The sequence below is a fragment of the Quercus lobata genome, chromosome 2 (genome assembly GCF_001633185.2).
Source record: "Quercus lobata isolate SW786 chromosome 2, ValleyOak3.0 Primary Assembly, whole genome shotgun sequence".
NCBI classification, from domain to species: Eukaryota; Viridiplantae; Streptophyta; class Magnoliopsida; order Fagales; family Fagaceae; genus Quercus; species Quercus lobata.
This window is the reverse complement of record NC_044905.1, coordinates 53,278,180-53,300,547: the sequence shown is the minus strand read 5'-3', so window position 1 is coordinate 53,300,547 and position 22,368 is coordinate 53,278,180. Positions and strand designations below refer to the sequence as shown.

The following is a 22,368-nucleotide window of genomic DNA, read 5'->3' as shown; positions in this document are numbered from 1 at the left end:
ATATATATAAGTAAATTCATTTCAATCGTCTTGTCAAAATAAATAAATAAATAAATTTACAAAAAGCTTTATGGTCCGTTTGGATTGAACTTATTTTTGCTAAAACTGAAAATTAAAAATACTGTAGCAAAATAATTTTTAAATATGTGAATAGTACCATGGGACCCATTTTTAATATTTTTAAATACGTGAACAGTGTATGCACAGTGCGTGAACGGTGCATGCATTCTTCATGAACAGTAAATTTTGTCTCTGAAAGTCAATATAAGTGGCTTGAAAAATGAAAAAAAGAAGCAAAACGCCAGACGCCAGACGCCAGACGTAGACGCGCAATCCAAACCGTACCTTATTCTAATCAATTTTTTAGCCAGCTTTATTTTTTAAAGTTTTCTTTCAATTATATCTTAATTATTAAAAGCTTGTAGTTCAACTGTTACTTAATGATGTTTCTAATGGAGATGTCTTGAATTCAAATCACCTACCTTCATTTTGTCTTGTTCCATGAGTTTAATGGTCCATTTTGCGCACTTCTACTTGGATGTATGGCCTATAAATAAGATAAGGGTGGAGAAGCTTAGAATCAAGAAGTCTCAAAATGAAGGCCATTCTCATTGTCTGCCTTCTCTTGGCTTCCATATTTTTCATTCCTTCTTCAAATGCAGCATCAGGTTACCTCGCGAGAGCACTATTTTGAATTTTCTAGTAGCTAGATAGTTCATAGTTGTATTTTAATTTATTTTGTTGCGTACTTATTAAAATAAACTTTTGATTTTGTTCATTGAGTAAGCTTTTACGTAGTAGCAGTTACTCATTTACATATGTTGAAAAATATTTTGAATATAAGCTTATTAATTTCAAATTGTTGTTAAAGACTGGGCAAAATTAAATGATTTTTAAGATACCGATATTGAAATCAAATGAGTTTTCTTGTTTTTAATGGCCTAAAAGATAATCATATATTCAATTCCAAAAGCTAGAGTTTTTCTGATAAATTTTAAGTTTCTAAACACGTACTAATTAGCAAATTACTTGTCAAGTAATTTCACTGTTTGAGATTTTCCATTTATGGAACTTTTGCTCTAATTGCTCTCTTCCATGTATGTTTTCTCCTTAATTTCTTAATTTGGTTATATTCTGATAAATTTATCTCATATATATCTCAGAAAAGTGTAATCCATATATTCGTGCTTGTCACTCGAAGCCGCCAGCTCAACCCTTGAAGCCAGTTGCTCCACCGTTGAAGCCGCCAACTCCACCAACGCCAGGTCCACCCTATAGGAGGCCAAGTCCGCCATTCAATAGGCCACCTCGATCTGGATGTAACCGATATAACCGTTGCCCACCTTCAACCCCTTAAGAAATGAAGCACCATGGTTCAATAATAATAATTAAGCATTAGGTTGCTTATTATCGTGGAGAGAAGTTAAGAATAAAGTGGGTTTTATGTGATATATGGTTAGGGCTTTATGATGCCTCTTATAATTAGTTCCTAGTTATGTATTATGCTCGATCTCCATAATAATAGTATATTATAAAGTGTGCAAAATAAAAGAGTGGACTAATCTGTTGGTGGCTTATTTGAGGGACTTCAATGTAAATTCCAATCATATAGCGAGAAAAAGTTTGAGTTATAAAGTAGTAGAGCCAAAATTTTGGTTAAGGAGATACAAGATTAAAAGAATAATATTAAAAAAAAAAAAAACCTAAATAATACTAAGTTGATTATTAATGATAAAATAAATAAACAATGTTAATTGTCTTACAAAGTCTAATATAAACGTAAAAACTATTATTTATTATTTCATACATGGTTTAAGTTGTGGCTCAAGAAATACCACAAGAAGATTTGCAAAATCTATCTCGATTTGTGTAGAATTCAATTCGGCTTCTTATTATGCTCAGGTTCTCTATAATCTCAATTAATTAACCACAAACATATATTTAATATCATTAAAATAAAGAAATAAAAATAAGTAGTTCAAAATTATTAATAATCAAAATAAGAAATTAATCTAAATATATAAATTTTAGACATCTAATTTGATTTCTTAAAAGTTTCTCCAAAAAAAAAAAAAACTTGATTTCTTAAAATATATATATTGAGACCTTATTTTATTGGGAAAAGGTAATGGATGCTTTAAAGGTATTAATCTAAGAAATATTTTTTAAAACTTTTTATAAGAAAAAAAAGGTAATTGAGTTTTTTAATGGTATCAAAATTTTCCTAAAATAGTCCTTAACAAAATAACATAAGGGCACCCAATAGTGCTCTTAGTTTTCTCTATTTACCTACTTTATACACACACAAAAAGAAAAAAAGAAAAAAATTGACCAAATGCATTCATCTTTCCACAAATAAAGTAAGGTGCAAATTCATAATTTCTGCTTCGGTTCCTTATCCTAGCCTCTTTCAAAGAGGTATTAACCAACTTCTCAAAAAAAAAAAAAGAAAAAAAAAAGAAAAAAAAAGAAAAGAAAAGAAAAGAAAGAGGTATTAACCAAATGAAACTGTACTAAACTAATTCAAGGACGAGACGTGTACATGATGCTAAATAAACACCCCCGACATAATAGTAAAATTATGTATAGATTAGTAAACTAAGGATAGCAGGAAAAAAAAAAGAAAAAAAAAAGAAGAAAGAAGAGTAAAGGCAAACACATTTCAATCATTGTGACAAAATAAATAAATAAAGGGACGAAAAACTTTACCCTGGTCAATTTTTAAGTCTTCTATTAAAAAAAATTAGAGTCTAATATATCTACTAATCTACTAACTATATAAACAGAGTGAAGGAGCATTTCTGCAGGAGCCTTTTTAATGTAGATTTGGTTTAGTGTAGTTTTGTCTTTTATATCTTTTCTACAATCATTTTGGTTTGGTATAATTTTAATTTTTATTGAGCTAAAATTGTGAGTTTGGATCACAAATGAAAAACTTTAATATAAAGAAATGTTATGCATATAATATTTTTACAACACTTTCACAGTAAATCCTAAGAAGCAGGTTATTATTGACTATTATTAGCAGAAAAAAAAATTTCAATAATAGGTTTAAATTAGAATCAATAACAACTTACCATTTCAAATTTCTTAAAAAAGTGTTGTAAAAATGTTGTAGATATAATTTTTTTATTTTAATATTACATTACCTAAATAAGGAGAATCAAAGGCTCCCAATTAAACCCGCAACACCAGTATAAAAAGGGCTAAGGGGCCCACTTGGTTAATCAATTGGTGAGCCAAAACTCACCGTTTCAGCCGGTCTCTTTTTCCCTTTTTAATTTTTTTAATTTTAATATTTATATATATTGACATTGGTTTGATACTTTGAACTCACTCTTTTTTTTGTCTTAAAAAAAAAAAAAATGTTTATATGTGCTGACATAATGTTTTTGTTTAGAAATAGTTATAATGACATAATAAATTATCACAATATTTTCATAATTGTTGAGTTGTTAGATCTTTATAGATCAAAATAAAATAAAATATTTATTGTGAAAATGTTGTAACATTTTTTTTTTTGTTACAGTATTTTCACAACTACTAAGGTTTCAATTCCTTATATGTTGAAATAAAATAATAAAATATCAGGCCAAACCCACCATAATTGAAAATAAAAGGTATTGTGAAAATGTTGGGACATTTGGTTTATGTCATAATATTTTCACAACTATTAAAGTGTAAATTCGTTATAAGTCAAATTAAGTATGAAATAAAATAATAAAATATTAGACTGATTGCAACCACAGCTAAAAATAGAGGTATTGTGAAATTATTGTGGCATTTTGTTGTATTCCTAAACTTCTTTTTTGGATTAGTTACCTGGGGAAAATACTTTTATGGACATTTTGTGAATTAGTTACCTGACATTTTGTCCATATATAGTTTTACGGACAAAAATACTTGGGGAAAATGCCGTTTCTCCCTTTATACTCTTGGGTAGTTTATAGTTCCCCCTAAACTATAAAACCAAACAATTTTCCCTTTATGTTTTATAAATTAGCAAATACCCCCTGCTATTACTCTCTAAACTATACTCTATATAATGAATCCTATGATTAATTCTTAAAATATTCCATTGTGTTATATCTAAAATACCCCACTAAATTTTAATATCTCAAAAATCTTCTTCACGTATTTTGAGTTTTATGTAGTAGTCATGCTTGGGAAGTTGAAATCGTGATATAAGATATTCTATTTGTTACTTAGAGAACATTAATTTACTAGGTTTTTAATCTTCTAGATCTATAATTTTATCTAATAGAGACTTTAGTTGCACATATTCATTTTCTTATCTTCTTGCTTAAAAGGTTGTTTATTAAAAACTAATAAAGCTAAACATCATAGAGACTTATAAAATGTAGGATAATGATATTCACTATCATTCTTAAAAGTTTTTGGTGAGTGGATATTGCATTTAGAAAATAGGTTATAAAAAACTATCATAGAAAAATTGATATTTCATATGTTATATAGTTACTCTAGGTTTGTGTGTAATCAAAATTTTTCAATGAATGAGATTAGCATTGTATGTCATGTATTTTTGAGAATATGATTTCAAAGTTTTTTAAATAGAAGCCTATCTTAAGTTTTGCAATCAAGGGGTAGCATGTGCCTTGCAAGTGCCACCAAAACTAGTAATCTATAACACATCAATCTCTTAATAAACAATTGCAAAGCTTATTTAGCCCAAAAAAAAAAAAAAAGTGTAAAATTTGTGTTACAAATAATAATAACTTTTATTGAGACTATCTTAATATTTTCTAAAAAATCAATGAAATGTATTAAATTCTAATTTTTTTTGGGGAGAAATAATTACAACATGCTGCTAACTCTGCAACTTGAACTCTTTCCCCCCTAGACCCCCAAGCACTTTGTACATGGGGAGGTGTCAATTTAGCTACAAGGCTTTTGACATGTTAAATTCTAAGTTGACCAAAGAGTTTCATTTATTGACACCCAAACATGCCGTTTCACAACATGTTTAAGTGTCAACTTGTTATTGGATTATATTACTTACAAATGAGACCACAACAAGTATTTTTGTTGAAAATTAAATAAAAAAAAATTAGGTCCACTAATTACAAGTTGACACTTAAACATATTATGGATTTGGGAGTGTAATTAGGTTTGTTTTTTAGAGTTTAGACTTATTGCATTTGGCTTGCACACACATTGCAAAATTTGAAGCCATCAAACTTAAGGCTGTTTGAATTTGACCAGTAGCACGAGAATTTTATTAGTTATGTATGATTAATTAATATCTTTTGTTTCTTTTTGAAAGAAATTTCATAATAATTTGGATGATTAAAAAGCAGACTAATAAGTGTGGCTTTGGATCCACGTTTGAGTTTTGCGTTTGTGTTTTTCTCCTCTTTATTATTATTTTTTTTTAATTTTTTTTCCTGTTGCACGCGTTTCAGAGGGGAGAAAATTCACTGTTCCCGTACTGTTTAACATTGTTCACGCACTGTTCCGGTACTGTTCATGGGACCTACAATCACTTTATTTAGAAAAAAAATATTAAAAATGGGTCCCATGATACTATTCACACATTTAAAAATTATTTTGTTACAGTGTTTTCAGTTTTCAATTTCAGTAAAAATAAGTTGTATCTAAACGGACCCTAAGTGAGCATTGGTCATTGTCACGTAGAAAACACGTGGTTTCTTTTTCAAAAGAAATTTCAGAATATGTTTGGATTTAGCTGATTGCGTTTGCGTGTTTCTCGTTTGGCGTTTCCTCTTTTCTATTTTTTTATTTTTTTATTCATGCGTTTTAGAAGACATAGAGCACTGTTCAGTGGGTCCTGTGCACTGTTCACGGGACTCACAAGTACTTTATTCAGAAAAAAAATTAAAAATTGGTCCCATGACACTATTTACACATTTAAAAATTATTTTGCTACAATATTTTTAGTTTTCAGCAAAATAAGCGGTATCCAAACAGATCTTAATAAGTTACCGTTTGGATAGTGCTGAACAACATTGCGTCTGGCATTTTTTTTTTTTTTTTTTTATAAGTGCATTTCTGTCTTTTACAGTGGGTCCCGTACACTGTTCACAAAACCCACAAATCTCTTTTTTTACCAAAATTTTCATTAAAAATGGGTCTCATGACACTATTCACACATTTAAAATTTATTTTGCTATAGTGTTTTTAGTTTTCTGCAAAATAAGCGATATCCAAAACACACCTAAGTGAGCATTGGTCATTGTCATGTAGAAAACACGTGATGGCCAAACGTTTTTGGACTTGGTGAAGACTTAAGAGTCAATTACAAGTGGACGGCGGATGATGGTGTTACTTTTCTCTTTTAGTCTAGTTAAAGTATAACTACATGGATAAGCTTTTTATTGTGCAGGATATAAAGCAACTCCATTCACAATAAAGGAAACCAAAATATTTAAATTTGAATAAAGAAAAAAATTAATTTCATTGCAAAATATGAAGGGAGAAAAATGTCTCATTGACAAGAGCCTTATAACTCAATTGATATTTTTTTATGTTTCCAATTGAAATATTTAGGGTTCAATTGTCAATTTTTCATTGTAACTATCGATTTTTTATATATTTATTTTAAATATCCTACTTTATTTTGTTTTGTTCCAATCAGTTTAATTAATAGTCAATTTCACACGCCTTTACTTGACTGTATATATGGTCTATAAATAAGAAAGGGGTAGAGAAGGTTAGAATCACTAACAAAACTCTTATTTAATGACAAAAGACCTTTTCAGTTGAGCAAATTGATACCCACGTGATTAATAAACTAAAGATAATAAAAGCAAACTCATTTCTATAGTTTTGATAAATTAAATAAATAAAGGTACATAACTTTACCCTATTCAATTTTTATGTCTAGCCAACTTTATTCGAAGTCTTCTTGATCCAACAAAAACAAGTCAACAATTCACAAAAGAATTAGCTAAGACTAATGCATCATTCAATAATGGCTGAATCTTCTGACATGCCTGATCCAAATTCTTATTTAAGACATCAACACAGATCTTAGAATCACCCTTAACAATTATACTTTGGAACTTTTCATCTTTAGCCAGTTGTAAAGCCCAAACTATGGCAGAAGCTTTAGCAAAACTAGGACTACGTACACACCATTATACTTCTATCCCACACCTTCAAAATATCTCCATTTCCATCCTGAGCTACCACAACTACATAAGCCTTCTCATTTGAACACACTGCATACGAATTTAATTTCTTTTCGCACTCTTTGGTGGAGCCTTTCAAAATACACATGCTTCTACTTTTGATATCAGTGCTGTTAGTGAGATCCATATTGTTCGTTTGAGCACGCCATCTACTTCCAAACCACAAGGCTCTTGCCATGGAGCATTCAAAAAACAAACCACAAGGCTCTTGCAATGGAGACAAAAAACAAATGGACTTCTATTTGTATGTAGTAATTATGTGGCAGTAAAAAGAAAGTAACATGTGTCCAAGAGTTATATGCAATGCACATGATTATGTAGACCTTAGACATTTGTCATTTTCTTTTTACTACCACATTACCCATTATACGTTAATGGCTGTATACAAAACCTTTCCCTTACTGTAATATACCAAAAATTAGAGTCTACTTTATTGTACAACACATCAATTTGTTAATAAACAACAACACAACTTATTTAGCCAAAAGAGTAAAATAGTAAATTTTGTGTTACAAATAATAATTAAGCATTAGGTTGCTTATTATCGTGGAGAGAAGTTAAGAATAAAGTGGGTTTTATGTGATATATGGTTTGGGCTTTATGATGCCTCTTATAATTAGTTCCTAGTTATGTATTATGCTCTCCATAATAATAGTATATTGTAACGTGTGCAAAATAAAAGAGTGGACTAATCTGTTGGTGGCTTATTTGAGGGACTTCTATGTAAATTCCAATCATATAGCGAGAAAAAGTTTGAGTTATAAAGTAGTAGAACCAAAATTTTAGTTCAGGAGATACAAGATTAAAAGGATAATATTTTTTTTTAAAAAAAAAACCTAAATAATACTAAGTTGATTGTTAATGATAAAATAAATAAACAATGTTAATTGTCATACAAAGTCTAATATAAACGTAAAAACTATTATTTATTATTTCATACATGGTTTAAGTTGTGGCTCAAGAAATACCACAAGAAGATTTGCAAAATGTATCTCGATTTGTTTAGAATTCAATTCGGGCTTATTATTATGCTTAGATACTTCATAATCTCAATTAACCACAAACATATGTTTAATATCATTCTAATAAAGAAACAAAAATAAGTAGTTCATAATTATTAATAATCAAAATAAGAAATTAATCAAAATATATAAATTTTAGACATCTAACTTGATTTCTTAAAAGTTTCTCAAAAAAAAAAAAAAAAAAAACTTGATTTCTTAAAATATATTGAGACCTTATTTTAATGGGAAAAGGTAGTGGGTGCTTTAAAGGTATTAGTCTAAGAAATAATTTTTAAAACTTTTTATAAGAAAAAAAAGGCAATTGAGGTTTTTAATGGTATCAAAATTTTCCTAAAATAGTCCTTAACAAAATATCATAAGGGCACCCAATAGTGCTCTTAGTTTTCTCTATTTACCTACTTTATACCCACACAAAAAGAAAAAAAGAAAAAAAATGACCAAATGCATTCATCTTTCCACAAATAAAGTAAGGTGCAAATTCTTAATTTCTGCTTCGGTTCCTTATCCTAGCCTCTTTCAAAGAGGTATTAACCAACTTCTCAAAAAAAAAAAAAAAAAAAAAAAAAGGAGAAAAGAAAAGAAAGAGGTATTAACCAAATGAAACTGTACTAAACTAATTCAAGGACGAGACGTGTACATGATGCTAAATAAATACCCCCGACATATTAGCAAAATTATGTATAGATTTGTAAACTAAAGATAGCAGGAAACAAAAAAAAAAAAAAAAATAAGAAAAAAAAAACGAAAAAAGAAAAAGTAAAGGCAAACACATTTCAATCACTGTGACAAAATAAATAAATAAAGGGACGAAAAACTTTACCCTGGTCAATTTTTAAGTCTTCTATTAAAAAAATTAGAGTCTAATGTATCTACTAATCTACTAACTATATAAAAAGAGCGTAGAGCATTTCTACAGGAGCTTTTTTAATGTAGCTTTGGTTTAGTGTAGTTTTGCCTTTTATATCTTTTCTACAATCATTTTGGTTTGGTATAATTTTATCTTTTATTGGAGAAATTATAGAGTCCTCTGGTGGACTACGTCACTTGTTCACAATTCCACTAAAAACTTCCACTTGTTTAAAATTACTGAGTCAGTAATTAATTTCTGTTTAAAAATTTTTTTTAACTAACAATTTTAAACAAGTGGAAGTTTTTTAGTGGAATGGTAGACTACATCACTTATCCACCATGTGGATCTTATAATTTCTCCTTTTATTGAGCTAAAATTGTGAGTTTGGATTATAAATGAAAAGCTTTAATATAAAGAAATCTTATACATTCAATATTTTTACAACATTTTCACAATAAATCTTAAATAGCAGGTTATTATTAACTATTATTTATGGAAAAATAATAATTTCAGTGATAGGTTCAAATTAGAATAAAAAATAACAAGGTTGGTGCTTTGTTTCTCGGCTACTAGTGAAAGTTAGAAACTCTAACTTCTCCTAGGCCGTAGAAGTGTCGTCCCTCATCGGAGGTGCCTCTGTCCCTTAGAGTAACAAGTTTACACTAAGGTTTGTTGGTTTTTTTTTTCTTGGATCTTTGGGAAACACTGTACTTTACCTCCATGGACGAACTCACAAAAAAATGGAATGGACTCTCTCTTTCTTAATGGGAAGGTCCCAAGTTTCAGATGAGATCAGATTTGGCTACGACAGAGTATATTATCGCAGCCAAATTCTTAACGAAAAGAGCCTTAAATATGGACGCCATTGTAGCTACTTTTCAACCTTTATGGCAATCCAAAAATGGTTTCCGATTGAAAAATCTTGGAAACCATATAGTACTATTCATTTTTGACAGTAAAACTGACGTTGAAAATATCCTTGCAAACGAACCATGGAGCTACGACAACAATCTTATGGTTCTGCAACGGTACGAAGCGGACTCTAAAGTTGAAAATCTATCCTTTAACCTCACCCATTTTTGGGTTCAGGTGCATAGGATTCCGGTTAGGTTCATGAACAAAAGAGTGGCAGAGGGGCTGTGTGAGACAGCTGGTCAGGTGTGCCACTTGCAGAATGCTCCAACAGAGGACGGGGGGAGTTTTATGAGGGTCCGGGTGTTAGTGGACATATCTCAACCCCTGTGCAGGGGACGTGTGATAGCCTTTGATGACAGTAGGGAACAATGGGTCACTTTCAAATACGAACGACTCCCTAACCTATGTTATTGGTGCGGATGCTTGACGCACAGTGATAAAGACTGCGATCTATGGATCGAAAGTGAAGGGACGTTACCTGAATCGGAGAAACGGTATGGATCATGGATCAAGGCTTCGCCGTTTAATGGAAAGAGCAAATCGGTACTCTCAGTCCTGGGTTTTTATGCGTCGAAGGCAACCAAGCAGACTGGAGAACATTCCCAGCGACCCACCCTTCACGCGCCGGTGGCTGATAAGTCAAACTGATCTGAAAAGGCAACACAGCCCGAGATGGAAAGTACAGACTCGGAAATGGCATCAAATCCGCAGGCAAAAGATACTTCCCTTGCTGGTAAGGCCACTGTAAACTTGTCTCCATCAAACCCGAAATTTATGCCACACTCTACTCACATGAATGATTTCTAGACTGTTCTTGAAGATATAGACCGCGATCTAAGCAAATATGATTTGCCTCTGACCGAAAATAACTCCCATAATATCCCAACCCAAAATATCACCCACCCCACGTCACCCCATAATATCCCAAAAACAAATGACCCCACCTCTCATACCAAAATCCATACTACGTCATTCCAAAATACCTATGACTTACATTACCCCACCCCTCATCCCAAATGTCCCACCACGTCACCAATATCACCCATCCCTCTCTCTGATATTTCCAACCTGACAATACCTTCACACAAAAAAGCTAACCCCACGTTAACCCATAATACCGTATCTACACAGTACCATGCTATTCCCTCAAAAAACTCTACCGCGACACTTACACCACCCAAACCTCTCTTTGATACCTCCAACATGACAATATCTCCAAAAAAAGCTAATCCCATGATAACCCATGATACCATACCAACATAATACCATGCTACTCCCTCCAAAAATTCTACCTCGACACTTACACCACCCAAACCTCTCTCCGATACTTCCATCCTAAACGTAACTCCACAAAACAAAACCAACCTTACAACCTGGAAATGTTTACTCAGAAACGGAGGGGTACCACCCTCAGACACACTTGACATTTTGGGACAAAAGAGGCCAGCAAACAACCATGTAGACCATACTGGGTTACCCAACAAGAAAATGGTGGTTTCTCAGCTTCCTAAGGAAAATGTTCAGATATTGGTAGAGGCTGTTCAACAGCCCTGCCAGAAGCAATGAGTCTCCTAATGTGGAACTGTCGTGGGCTTGAGAACGCATTGACAGTTGATCAGCTTGCAGAATTGGTGTGGGCAAAAGATCCCTCTGTTGTATTTATAGCCGAAACATGGACAGATAAAGTTAGGCTAGAACAAGTGCAAAGAAGAATTCAATTGAAGAATCTGTTTGAGGTTCCAAGAAGAAATAAAGCAGGTGGTCTGGCACTATTCTGGAAGGAAGATTTCAACCTGGATATTGAAACTTTCTCCCTGAACCATATAGACACCACAATTAATAAAAATACACCTGAGGAATGGAGATTCACCGGTTTCTACGGTGAACCAGACACCCAAAAAAGACATGAATCATGGGATAAGCTGAGGAACTTGAAAATGAGGAGAACTTCACCGTGGTTATGTCTGGAGATTTCAATGAGATCACTCGGCAATCTGAAAAATTAGGGGGAAGAACCCGGCCACATTCATAGATGCAACTCTTTCGGGATGCTCTTGATGATTGTAGTTTCATGGATTTGGGGTATGTGGGTTTCCCGTACACTTGGCATAAACACTTTACAGATTATATAGTCTTTGAGAGACTTGACAGAGGTTTAGCCACCACAGATTGGTTCACTAGATTCCCGGGTTCAAAAATCCACCATCTAGATGTTACAACCTCTGACCATAAACCACTGTGGATAACTCCGAAAGGGATGGATTCGAGTTTCCACCAACCATTTAGATTTAAACAAATGTGGCTCACGGATGAAGGGTGCACTACTACAGTTGAAGCCATGTGGAGGGAGAGCGTTGTAGACTCATGGGACATCAGGGTTCTCAATAAAATAGATAAGTACGGAAGGGAGCTGAGTCGGTGGAGTAAAAAATGTTTTGGAAGAGTTAGAAGAGACCTTGAAAAAAAGCGTAAGCATCTCAAGCAGGCAGAAAATGAGACAGCTCGGACTGGAAACTCAACCCATATGAAGTTGTTAGAAAGGGAAGTAAACTAGTTGCTGGATAAGGAAGCAAAGATGTGGGGCCAGCACTCAAGAGTAATGTGGCTTAGAGATGGTGACCGTAATACAAAATTCTTTCACAGCAAAGTTTCACAACGTCGCCGACGGAATTACATTACCAAGTTACGGGATGCCACGGGTAACTGGTGTGGCGGGCAAGAACAAGTGAATACTACTATTCTTGATTTCTACTAGAATCTATTCTCATCCGATGAGCCAAATGACCTAACCGAAGTGATTGACGCTATCCCATATGTGGTTACACCCGACATGAATGTTCAGCTTGACAGAGAGTTTACTATTGAAGAGGTGGAGGTAGCAATAAAGCAGATGGCTCCCCTTAAATCTCCCGGCCCCGACGGTATGCCCCCTCTGTTTTACCAAAACTATTGGTCTTTGATTGGGTCTGATGTTACTCACTCCATTTTTCACTATCTCAATAGTGGTGTGCTCCCGCAATCACTTTGCCACTCTTTTATTACTTTAATACCGAAAGTTGAGAATCCAGAATATGTGTCTCAATTTAGGCCAATAAGCTTGAGTAATGTGCTTTATAGAATTTTCTCAAAAGTTCTAGCAAATAGATTGAAAATTATTATGCCTCATCTCATTCCAGAACACCAAAGTGCTTTTATGTCTAATCGTTTGATTTTAGATAACATTCTAGTGGCCTTTGAAACACTGCACTACATGAGAAATCATAATAAAGGGAAGACAAGATTTATAATCTTGAAACTCGATATGAGTAAGGCATATGACAGGATAGAGTGGTCTTTTATGGAGAAAGTCTTGGTGAAAATGGGTTTCCAAGAGAGATGGGTGAAACTGATGATGGCAAGCATTACTACGACTTCATATTCGGTGTTGATAAATGGGGAACCCCAGGGTCACATCACACCATCAAGGGGTCTTAGACAAGGAGATCCCTTATCCCCATACCTTTTCCTCATGTGCACAGAGGGGCTGCATGTATTGATAAATAAAGCAGTAACACATGGTGATATTCACGGAGTATTAATCAGTCGTAACGGTCCTAAACTTACCCATTTACTTTTTGCAGATGATAGCTTAATCTTTTGTAGGGCTACGGAGAAGGAATGCCAAACTTTGTTGAACATTCTTGCTAAATATGAGCGTGCCTCTGGTCAACAAATAAACCGAGCTAAAACCACACTCTTTTTTAGCAAGTCCACCAATACTGATATCCAAGATAGGATCAAGGATATGCTTGGAGTAACGGTAGTTCAACAATATGAGAAGTATTTGGGTCTCCCCTCCCTGGTGGGTAGAAACAAGACTGAGAGCTTCACCCACATAAAGCAACAAATTTGGAAGAAACTACAAGGATGGGAGTCGAAGCTCTTATCTCAAGCAGGTAGAGAAATTCTTATTAAAGCTGTTGCACAAGCTCTCCCCACTTACACCATGTCTTGTTTTAAGTTACCACTCACTTTGTGCAATGAGATTGAGGCCTTAATTCGCAAATTTTTTTGGGGTCAAAGAGGTGATAATCGAAAGATTCATTAGGTGAAATGGTCGGAATTATGTAAGCCTAAATCACAAGGAGGCATGGGTTTCAAAGATTTAGCCATGTTTAATGATGCACTCTTGGCAAAACAAACGTGGAGACTTCTGCATGACACCCAATCATTGTTCTACAAGGTTTTCAAAGCCAAGTTTTTTCCAAATACCTCTGTGATGGAAGCAAGATCCCCAAGTAATGCTTCATACGCTTGGAAAAGCATATTAAAAGGAAGGGAGGTAATAAAACGTGGAGCGGTGTGGAGAATAGGTACGGGAACTTCGATACTGGTGTGGGGAGATAATTGGCTCCCTGTGAAACACAAACCCAGAATTTTAACACCAAAACCGGATGGGGATGGTACTGTCTGGGTGAGTGACTTGATTGACCCATTGAACAGAACGTGGAAAGATGATATGCTTGACCGGCTCTTCTATGACTTTGAAGCAGCTACCATTAAGAATATTCCTCTATGTCGCTCCATTCAAGAAGATGTCCTGATTTGGCCTTTTAATGCGGACGGAGAATACTCTATTAAATCGGGGTACAGGTTCTTATTAGAAGCAAACACGCTCCAACAGCCGGGACCCTCGAATGCTGAAGCCATGAAACCTCTCTGGAGTAAAATATGGAGTTTGGAGGTGCCAAATAAGGTTAAAAACCTGATCTGGCGTGCATGCTTAAATTCCTTACCCACTAAAGTGAACTTGGCTCGTTGTAAAATCACCTCTGATGGTTTGTGTGATATCTGCAGAGTGCACCAAGAAGACACGGTCCACGCTTTGTATGGCTGCCCAGTGCTGAGTTCCTTATGGAATCAAACTCCAATATGGAATCATGAAGCACTCAGGGGTAGCAAAAATTTCACTGATGTTATGGGTTTTGTTTTTGCAGGTAATAAGGACCCGGAACTATTCCCTCTTGTCATATGGAACATGTGGAATCGCTGCACAATCTCCGCCTCGGCAAAACAGATCTGCCCTTAGACAAAATAACAGAGCATGCTTGGGAAAGACAACTCGAAGCTCTTGCACCTTCAGCGAATCCATCTCTGCACCGAGGTCAACATCAGATGGCCTGGTCTTCGCCGGAAGCTCAACGATACAAGATTAATTACGACGTGGCAGCATTCGTTGAAGACAATACAACTGGACTGGGAATTGTAATACGGGAATAGTGAAGGTCACGCATTGGTCTCACTGACGCAACAAATCCCTTTGCCAGCCACTGTGATCGAGACCGAAGCACTTGCAGCACGGAGAACGATGGAGCTTGCACTGGAACTCGGTTTGGAAGACATCGTTCTGGAAGGCGACAATGAATCTCTGTTTAAAGTTTTGAAAAACAGAGGTAGAAGTTTAGCACAGCATGGTCATCTTATAAACGATATTTTATTCCTCAGTTCATTTTTTACAACTTTTTCTGCATCCTGGGTACGACGCCAGTGTAATAAGCTGGCCCACTCCCTAGCTTGTAAGGCAAAAGTTCTACCTGTTATGACTGTTTGGATGGATGACATCCCACCAGACCTTGTATCAGTTTTCCAGACAGATTTATCTAGCCTGCCTTAATAAAACGCCTTTGTCTTCTTTCTAAAAAAAAAACAAATGAAAAAAAAAAAAATCAATAATAACAATTTATCATTTCAAATTTGTTATAAAAATATTATAAAAATATCATACATGTAATATTTTTTATTTTAATATTATATTACCTAAATAAGGAGAATCAAAGGCTCCCAATTAAACCCGCAACACCTATATAAAAAGGGCTAAGAGGCCCATTGGTTAATCAATTGGTGAGCCAAAACTCACCGTTTCAGCCGGTCTCTTTTTTCCTTTTTAATTTTTTTTAAAATTTTAATATTTATATATATTGACATTGGTTTGATACTTTGAGCTCGCTTTTTTTTTTTTTTCTCTCTCTCTTTTTTTTTTTTAAATGTTTACATGTGCTGACATAATGTTTTTGTTTAGAAATAGTTATAATGACATAATAAATTGTCACAATATTTTCATAAGAGTTGTTAGTTTTTTATAGGTCAAAATAAAATAAAATATTTATTGTGAAAATTTTGTAACATTTTGTTTTTGTTACAATATTTTTACAACTACTAAGGTGTCAGTTCCTTATATGTTGAAATAAAATAATAAAATATAAGACCAAACCCACCATAACTGAAAATAAAAGGTATTGTGAAAATGTTGGGACATTTTGCTTATGTCATAATATTTTCACAACTACTAAAGTGTAAGTCCGTTATAAGTCTAAATAAATATAAAATAAAATAATAAAATTTTAGACCGATTGCAACCACAACTAAAAATAGAGGTATTGTGATATTTTGTTGTGTTTCTAGACTTCTTTTTTGGATTAGTTACCTGCGGAAAATACTTTTATGGACATTTTGTGGATTAGTTACTTGACATTTTGTCCATATATAGTTTTAAGGACAAAAATACTTGCGGAAAATGCCGTTTCTCCCTTTAAACTCTTGGGTAGTTTATAAGTCCCCCTAAACTATAAAACCAAGCAATTTTTCCTTTATGTTTTAGAAATTAGCAAATACCCCTACTATTACTCTCTAAACTATACTCTATATAATGTATCCTATGATTAATTCTTAAAATATTCCATTGTGCTATATCTAAAATACCCCACTGAATTTTAATATCTCAAAACTCTTCTTCACGTATTTTGAGTTTTATGTAGTAGTTATGCTTGGGAAGTTGAAATCGTGATATAAGGTATTCTATATGTTACTTAGAAAACACTAATTTCCTAGGTTTTCAATCTTCTAAATTTATAATTTTATCTAACAGAGACTTCAATTGCACATATGCATTTTCTTATCTTGTTTTATTATTATTATTATTATTATTTTCTTGCTTAAAAGGTTGTCTATTAAAAACTAATAAAGCTAAACATCATAGAAACTTATAAAATGTAGGATAATAATATTCAATATCATTCTTAAAAGTTTTTGATGAGTGGATATTGCCTTTGGAAAATAGGTTATAAAAAACTATCATAGAAAAATTGATATTTCATATGTTATATGGTTACTCTAAGTTTGTGTGTAATCAAAATTTTTATATGACATTGTATTACATGTATTTTTGAGAATATGATTTCATAGTTCTTTAGATAGAAGCCTATCTTAAGTTTTGCAATCAAGGGGTAGCACGTGCCTTGCAAGTGCCACCAAAACTAGTAATCTATAACACATCAATCTCTTGATAAACAACTGCATAGCTTATTTAGCCAAAAAAAAAAAAGATTAAATTTTTTGTTACAAATAATAATAACTTTTATTGAGACTATCTTAATATTTTCTAAAAAATCAATGAAATGTATTAAATTCTAAGTTGACTAAATAGTTTCATTTATTGACACCCAAACACGTCGTTCCTCAACATGTTTAATTAAGTGTCAACTTGTTATTGGATTTCATTACTTACAAATGAGACCACAACAAGTATTTTTGTTGAAAATTAAATACAAAAAATTAGGTCCACTAATTACAAGTTGGTACTTTAGCATATTGAGGATTTGGGTGTGTAATTAGGTTTGTTTTTTAGAGTTTAAACTTACTGCATTTGGCTTGCACACACATTGCAAAATTTGAAGCCATCAAACTTAAGGCTATCTGAATTAGACTAGTAGCACGAGAATTTTATTAGTTACGTATATATAATTACTTAATATCTTTTGTTTCTTTTTTAGAAGAAATTTCATAATAATTTCGATGATTAAAAAGCAGACTAATAAGTGAGCATTGGTCATTGTCAAGTAGAAAACACGTGGTGGCCAAATGTTTTTGGACTTAGTGAAGACTTAAGAGTCAATTACAAGTGGACAGCGGACGATGGTGTTACTTTTCTCTTTTAGTCTAATTAAAGTATAACTACATGGATAAGCTTTTTACTGTGCAGGATATAAAGCAACTCCATTCACAATAAAGGAAACCAAAATATTTAAATTTGAATAAAGAAAAAAATTAAGTTCATTGCAAAAAATGAAGGGAGAAAAATGTCCCATTAACAAGAGCCTTATAACTCAATTGATATTTTTTTTTATGTTTCCAATTGAGATATTTAGGGTTCAATTGTCAATTTTCCTTTGTAACTATCATTTTTTTTTAATTATTATTATTTTTTATATTAAATATCCTACTTTATTTTGTCTTGTTCCAATGAGTTTAATTAATTGTCCATTTCACACACTTTTACTTGATTGTGTATATAAGACAAGGGTAGAGAAGGTTGGAATCACTAAAAAATCTCTCATTCGATGATAGACAGTTGAGCAAAATGATACCCACGTGATTAATAAACTAAAGATAGTAGAAGCAAACTCATTTCCATAGTTTTGATAAATTAAATAAATAAAGGTACATAACTTTACCCTATTCAATTTTTATGTCTAGCCAACTTTATAAGTCTCTATGATGGTGATTTGATGCAGGAACATTGATATCATTCAGTATCCACGAAATTTCTTTAGACCTAGAAGGCCCACTGATGAATCAGTCACTTTGCATTGAATTCTTGTGATTTCGATATCAGTGTGGGGTTTAAGTGTCCAATTTCAATACCAAAGTTTGGGGTGTGAAGTGTGGATAAGGCATGTGCTGTTTCCGCTCCCTATCCCTACAGTATCCCAATCAAAGTAAATGAGTCCCACACAGCTTCAATATCAGTGTGATGGTGTAATACAAGTGTCCTATTTTCAATACAAAAGTTTGTGAGGGTGTTTTCGCTTTATACAATATCAGGACCTACGAATGTGATATTGTATGAAGGTGGAAACATAATATACTTTCTTGTAAGTGTGAGTGGTCTATTATATTTTGCCAGGCCCCAGCTATTACCCAAGAAAATATAAGGCCCCATTAGTAGGGATGGCAATGGGGCTGGGTGGATCCGAAGGATGAGGTCTTTGCTGTCACCTCACATGGTTTTGTTTTATCCCATCCCCGCCCCGCCCCTCATGCCTTTCTTTTATGTTGTCATTTTCATGTCATTTTTCTTAACTTATGCAAAGCATATGAAGTATTTTCCAATAATTAATTCTTCGCTCATCCTTTATCTTAAACTAGCTTTGCTTTTGCCGTTTATTCTAAAAAAAAAAAAAATAGCTATGCTTATGGTTTTCCTTTTTATGTTTTTTATCCTAATCTCAAGAAACTTGGGTGTGGCATCAAAAATATAACTCATAAATCCCATTGATTTTAGAAAAAATTCAGATCAAAACAATCCATAATCTTTTTTTATCCTAGTCTCAAGAAACTTGGGTGTGGAATAAAAAATATAACTTATAAATCCCATTGCTTTTAGAAAAAATTCAGATAGAAACAATCCATAAATCCCCCAAATCTGAAACACCCCACCAAGCTCAAAACCAAAAGCTTAAAAAAAAAATTAAAAACACACACACACAAAAAGAAACCATTCTATCAAAAAAATAAATAAAGAAATAAAGAAACCATATTCAGCACCAATAAATCAATAAAAAATAGCGGTATCATAGTTTTTTTCCCTTCATTTTTTCAGCAACCAAACAGAGCTTATCAATAAAAAAAATCAGAGAGAGAAACTTACTAGGTAGTGATTGCTCTAGCAGAGCAGTCTGGTGATGCTGGGCTATGAGATGTGGCCCCTGCGATAAAGGTGGTTTGGAACGAGGGTCATGGTTGCAGCGGCAATGGCAGGGTTGAGAAAGAGTGAAGCTTGGAGATGGGTTGGAAAAGAGAGAGATTTTGAAAAAAATTGTTTAGATCGGTGGGTATACTAAGTAAACATTAACCATAGTTGAGTTTGAGTGTTGTAGGTTTTAATTGATGTGGCACTTCTTAGACCATCGTTTTATTTTAAAGAGATCCTGTCCATGAAATGGTGAGGATCCGAACGAGAAGCACCTTCCAAAGAATTCTCTTTTATTTTGATAGCATCAATCTCATATAATCTATTTATTCCATCCTAAGTTACATGTTTTGATTTGAGATTATTTTTCTTTGTTCTTTAGTTTTACAAAAAGTGAAGAATACTATAGAATTGTGTAGAAATAAATTTATCCACTTTACACGTATTTTGGGATGTCTTAAAAAGGAAAACCAAAATATTTAAATTTGAACAAAGAATAATAATTACGTTCATTGCGAAAATGGAAAAAAAAAAAAATGAAAAAAGCAAATGCATTCATCTTTCCACAAATAAAGTCAGGTTAAAATTTTTGATTTCTGCTTTTATTTCAAGATTTGTGAACTAAAGATAGCACGTAATAAGAATAGTAAAGGCAATGCATTTCAATCTTTTTCGAAAAGAAAAACATTAAAAAAATAAAAAATAAACAAACAAGCGTAGAGAAAACTTTGATCTAGTCAATTTTTAAGTCTTTTAGCCAATTTTTCTATGTCTTCTTTTTAGTTTTATCTTAATTTGGTTTTATGTGTTACCCTTTTATTACTGTAATACTTTTCAATTATATCCCAGTTGATACTTTGTCTTGTTCCAGTGAGTTTAATAGCCATTACCATTACAGGTGCTCCTGCTTGGGTGGTCTATAAATAAGATGGGGGATAGAGAAGCTTAGCACCACTAACTCTCAAAATGAAGGCCACTCTAATTGTCTGCCTTCTCCTGGCTTCAACTTTTTTCATTCCTTCTTCAGCTGCAGCTAGCAGCAGAGTCGACAAACCAAGAATCCCGATAGGTAGTGATGGGAGAACTAGTTTCTAGTAGTAGTAGATGGTTGTGTTTTACATTCAAGTTGCAGCATTCTTATTAATATAATCATTTTATTTTTTACTTAGAAGTTCATTGATCAAGATTTTGAATTTTCATGCTAGCAGTTGCTCAATTATGTTGAAAAATAGTTGGTCAACAATGAATAATTCAATATTTTGTAGATTGAAATAATGTTTAAAAAAAAAAAAAAAAAAAAGAGAAAAAGGCCTAAAAGATTATCACTTATTCACGTACAAAAGTTAGTATTTTTCTAATAAAGTATGACCAAATACTAGTTATTAGTTATCTGGTACTTCAGTTTTTGATATTTTCAATATATAATAAAACTCAAGCTCCCATTGTTAGGGCCTATCTGTTCCTAGTTAATTTCCTTAATTTGTTCATATTCTGATAACTTTTTCTCATATACCAGGTAGGTGTGATCCAAAAGGTAGTACTTATGGGCGGGGATGTATAAAAAAGCCGCCATCTCCATCCTTGAAGCCACCACCACCTTCGCCCTTCAAGCAGCCATCTCCATCCCTGAAGCCACCACCACCTTCGCCCTTCAAGCCCCCAACTCCACCCAGCAAACCGCCACCTCCAATCCGCAATAGGCCGGCAATTCCGTGCAGTAAGAAAAATACGCCTTATTGCCAACCTGAACCTCGACCTCGATGTACTCCTAGCGCATATAAGCGTTGTCCTCCTTAAAACCCTTGAGATATGAAGCACCATGGTTCAGAAATAAATGAGCATTAGGTTGCTTATTCTCGTGAAGAGCAGTATTTAAGAATAAAGTGAATCTGGTTTGATACATGTTTAGTGGCTTATAATTCCTTGTCATGTACTATTCTATGCACTCCATAATTATTAGATGTAACGTGTATAAAATAAAAGTTCTGACTAAAAGTTAGTCAGTTGGCTAATTTGATGCAATTCCATGCAAATTCCAAATACTATATCTTGTCTCCCTTTCTGAAATTGTTCGGAGTTATAAGATTATTTATTTATTTATTTTGTCACATATACTAGAAAAAAATACAAATCAAAAGAAGTCATATAAGCTATTCACAGATCCGACAGGAAAAAATGTATAATGACTTTCGAGGTAAAGCAACATATGAATGTTGAGAGGAATGGGGCAAAGTAACTTAAATGAATGATATCAATCCCAGTCACACTTTTCATTTACAAGTATTCCAAAAAAAAAAAAAAAAAAAAATCATTTTACCATTTCTATTACATCATATCTATTAACTTTCTGTCATACTTATGTCCTTATGACACTTTACAAAAGAAATATATAAATAAATAAATACATATATATATATATATATATATATATATATATATATATATTAGATTGAGGAAATCAGGAAGTGTGAAATTGATTTTGAATTCACTCATAATCAGGATTTTCAACTTGTTTTATTTTACTATTTTAGAAGGTGTTGCGTTATATATTGCCGCCACCAATTAATAAATTCAATTACTCAAATTAATTAATTAGTCAAAAAATTACATGCAAATCAAGTGGAGGCACAATCAAATTACCAAACTAAATAAAGTGCAATGGAAAATAAACTTGACATG

At 33.0% G+C, this 22,368-nt stretch overlaps 2 protein-coding genes and 1 long non-coding RNA gene across 3 annotated transcripts; all 3 read left to right on the top strand.

Annotated features, from left to right (window-relative positions):
* The first annotated feature begins 582 nt into the window (after positions 1-582).
* On the top strand, positions 583-1,577 carry LOC115978058. The gene is made up of 2 exons (XR_004088631.1): positions 583-668; positions 1,164-1,577. It is a non-coding gene; the product is annotated as an uncharacterized LOC115978058 (long non-coding RNA).
* An 8,325-nt stretch (positions 1,578-9,902) lies between these two features.
* Positions 9,903-10,610, top strand: LOC115966313. The gene has a single exon (XM_031085567.1). The coding sequence runs from the start codon at positions 9,903-9,905 to the stop codon at positions 10,608-10,610; it is 708 nt and encodes a 235-aa protein (XP_030941427.1).
* A 10,007-nt stretch (positions 10,611-20,617) lies between these two features.
* On the top strand, positions 20,618-21,734 carry LOC115978019 (leucine-rich repeat extensin-like protein 3). The gene is made up of 2 exons (XM_031100053.1): positions 20,618-20,758; positions 21,206-21,734. The coding sequence occupies exons 1-2, from the start codon at positions 20,656-20,658 to the stop codon at positions 21,484-21,486; spliced, it is 384 nt and encodes a 127-aa protein (XP_030955913.1). The 5' UTR covers positions 20,618-20,655; the 3' UTR covers positions 21,487-21,734.
* The last annotated feature ends 634 nt before the right edge of the window (positions 21,735-22,368 follow it).

Excerpts from the sequence above, each read along its gene's own strand:
- LOC115966313 (XM_031085567.1), top strand. The coding sequence starts at position 9,903 with ATGGACGCCATTGTAGCTACTTTTCAACCTTTATGGCAATCCAAAAAT.
- LOC115978019 (XM_031100053.1), top strand. The coding sequence starts at position 20,656 with ATGAAGGCCACTCTAATTGTCTGCCTTCTCCTGGCTTCAACTTTTTTC. Across the intron at positions 20,759-21,205 it reads CAAACCAAGAATCCCGATAG|GTAGGTGTGATCCAAAAGGT; the intron begins GTAGTGATGGGA and ends CTCATATACCAG.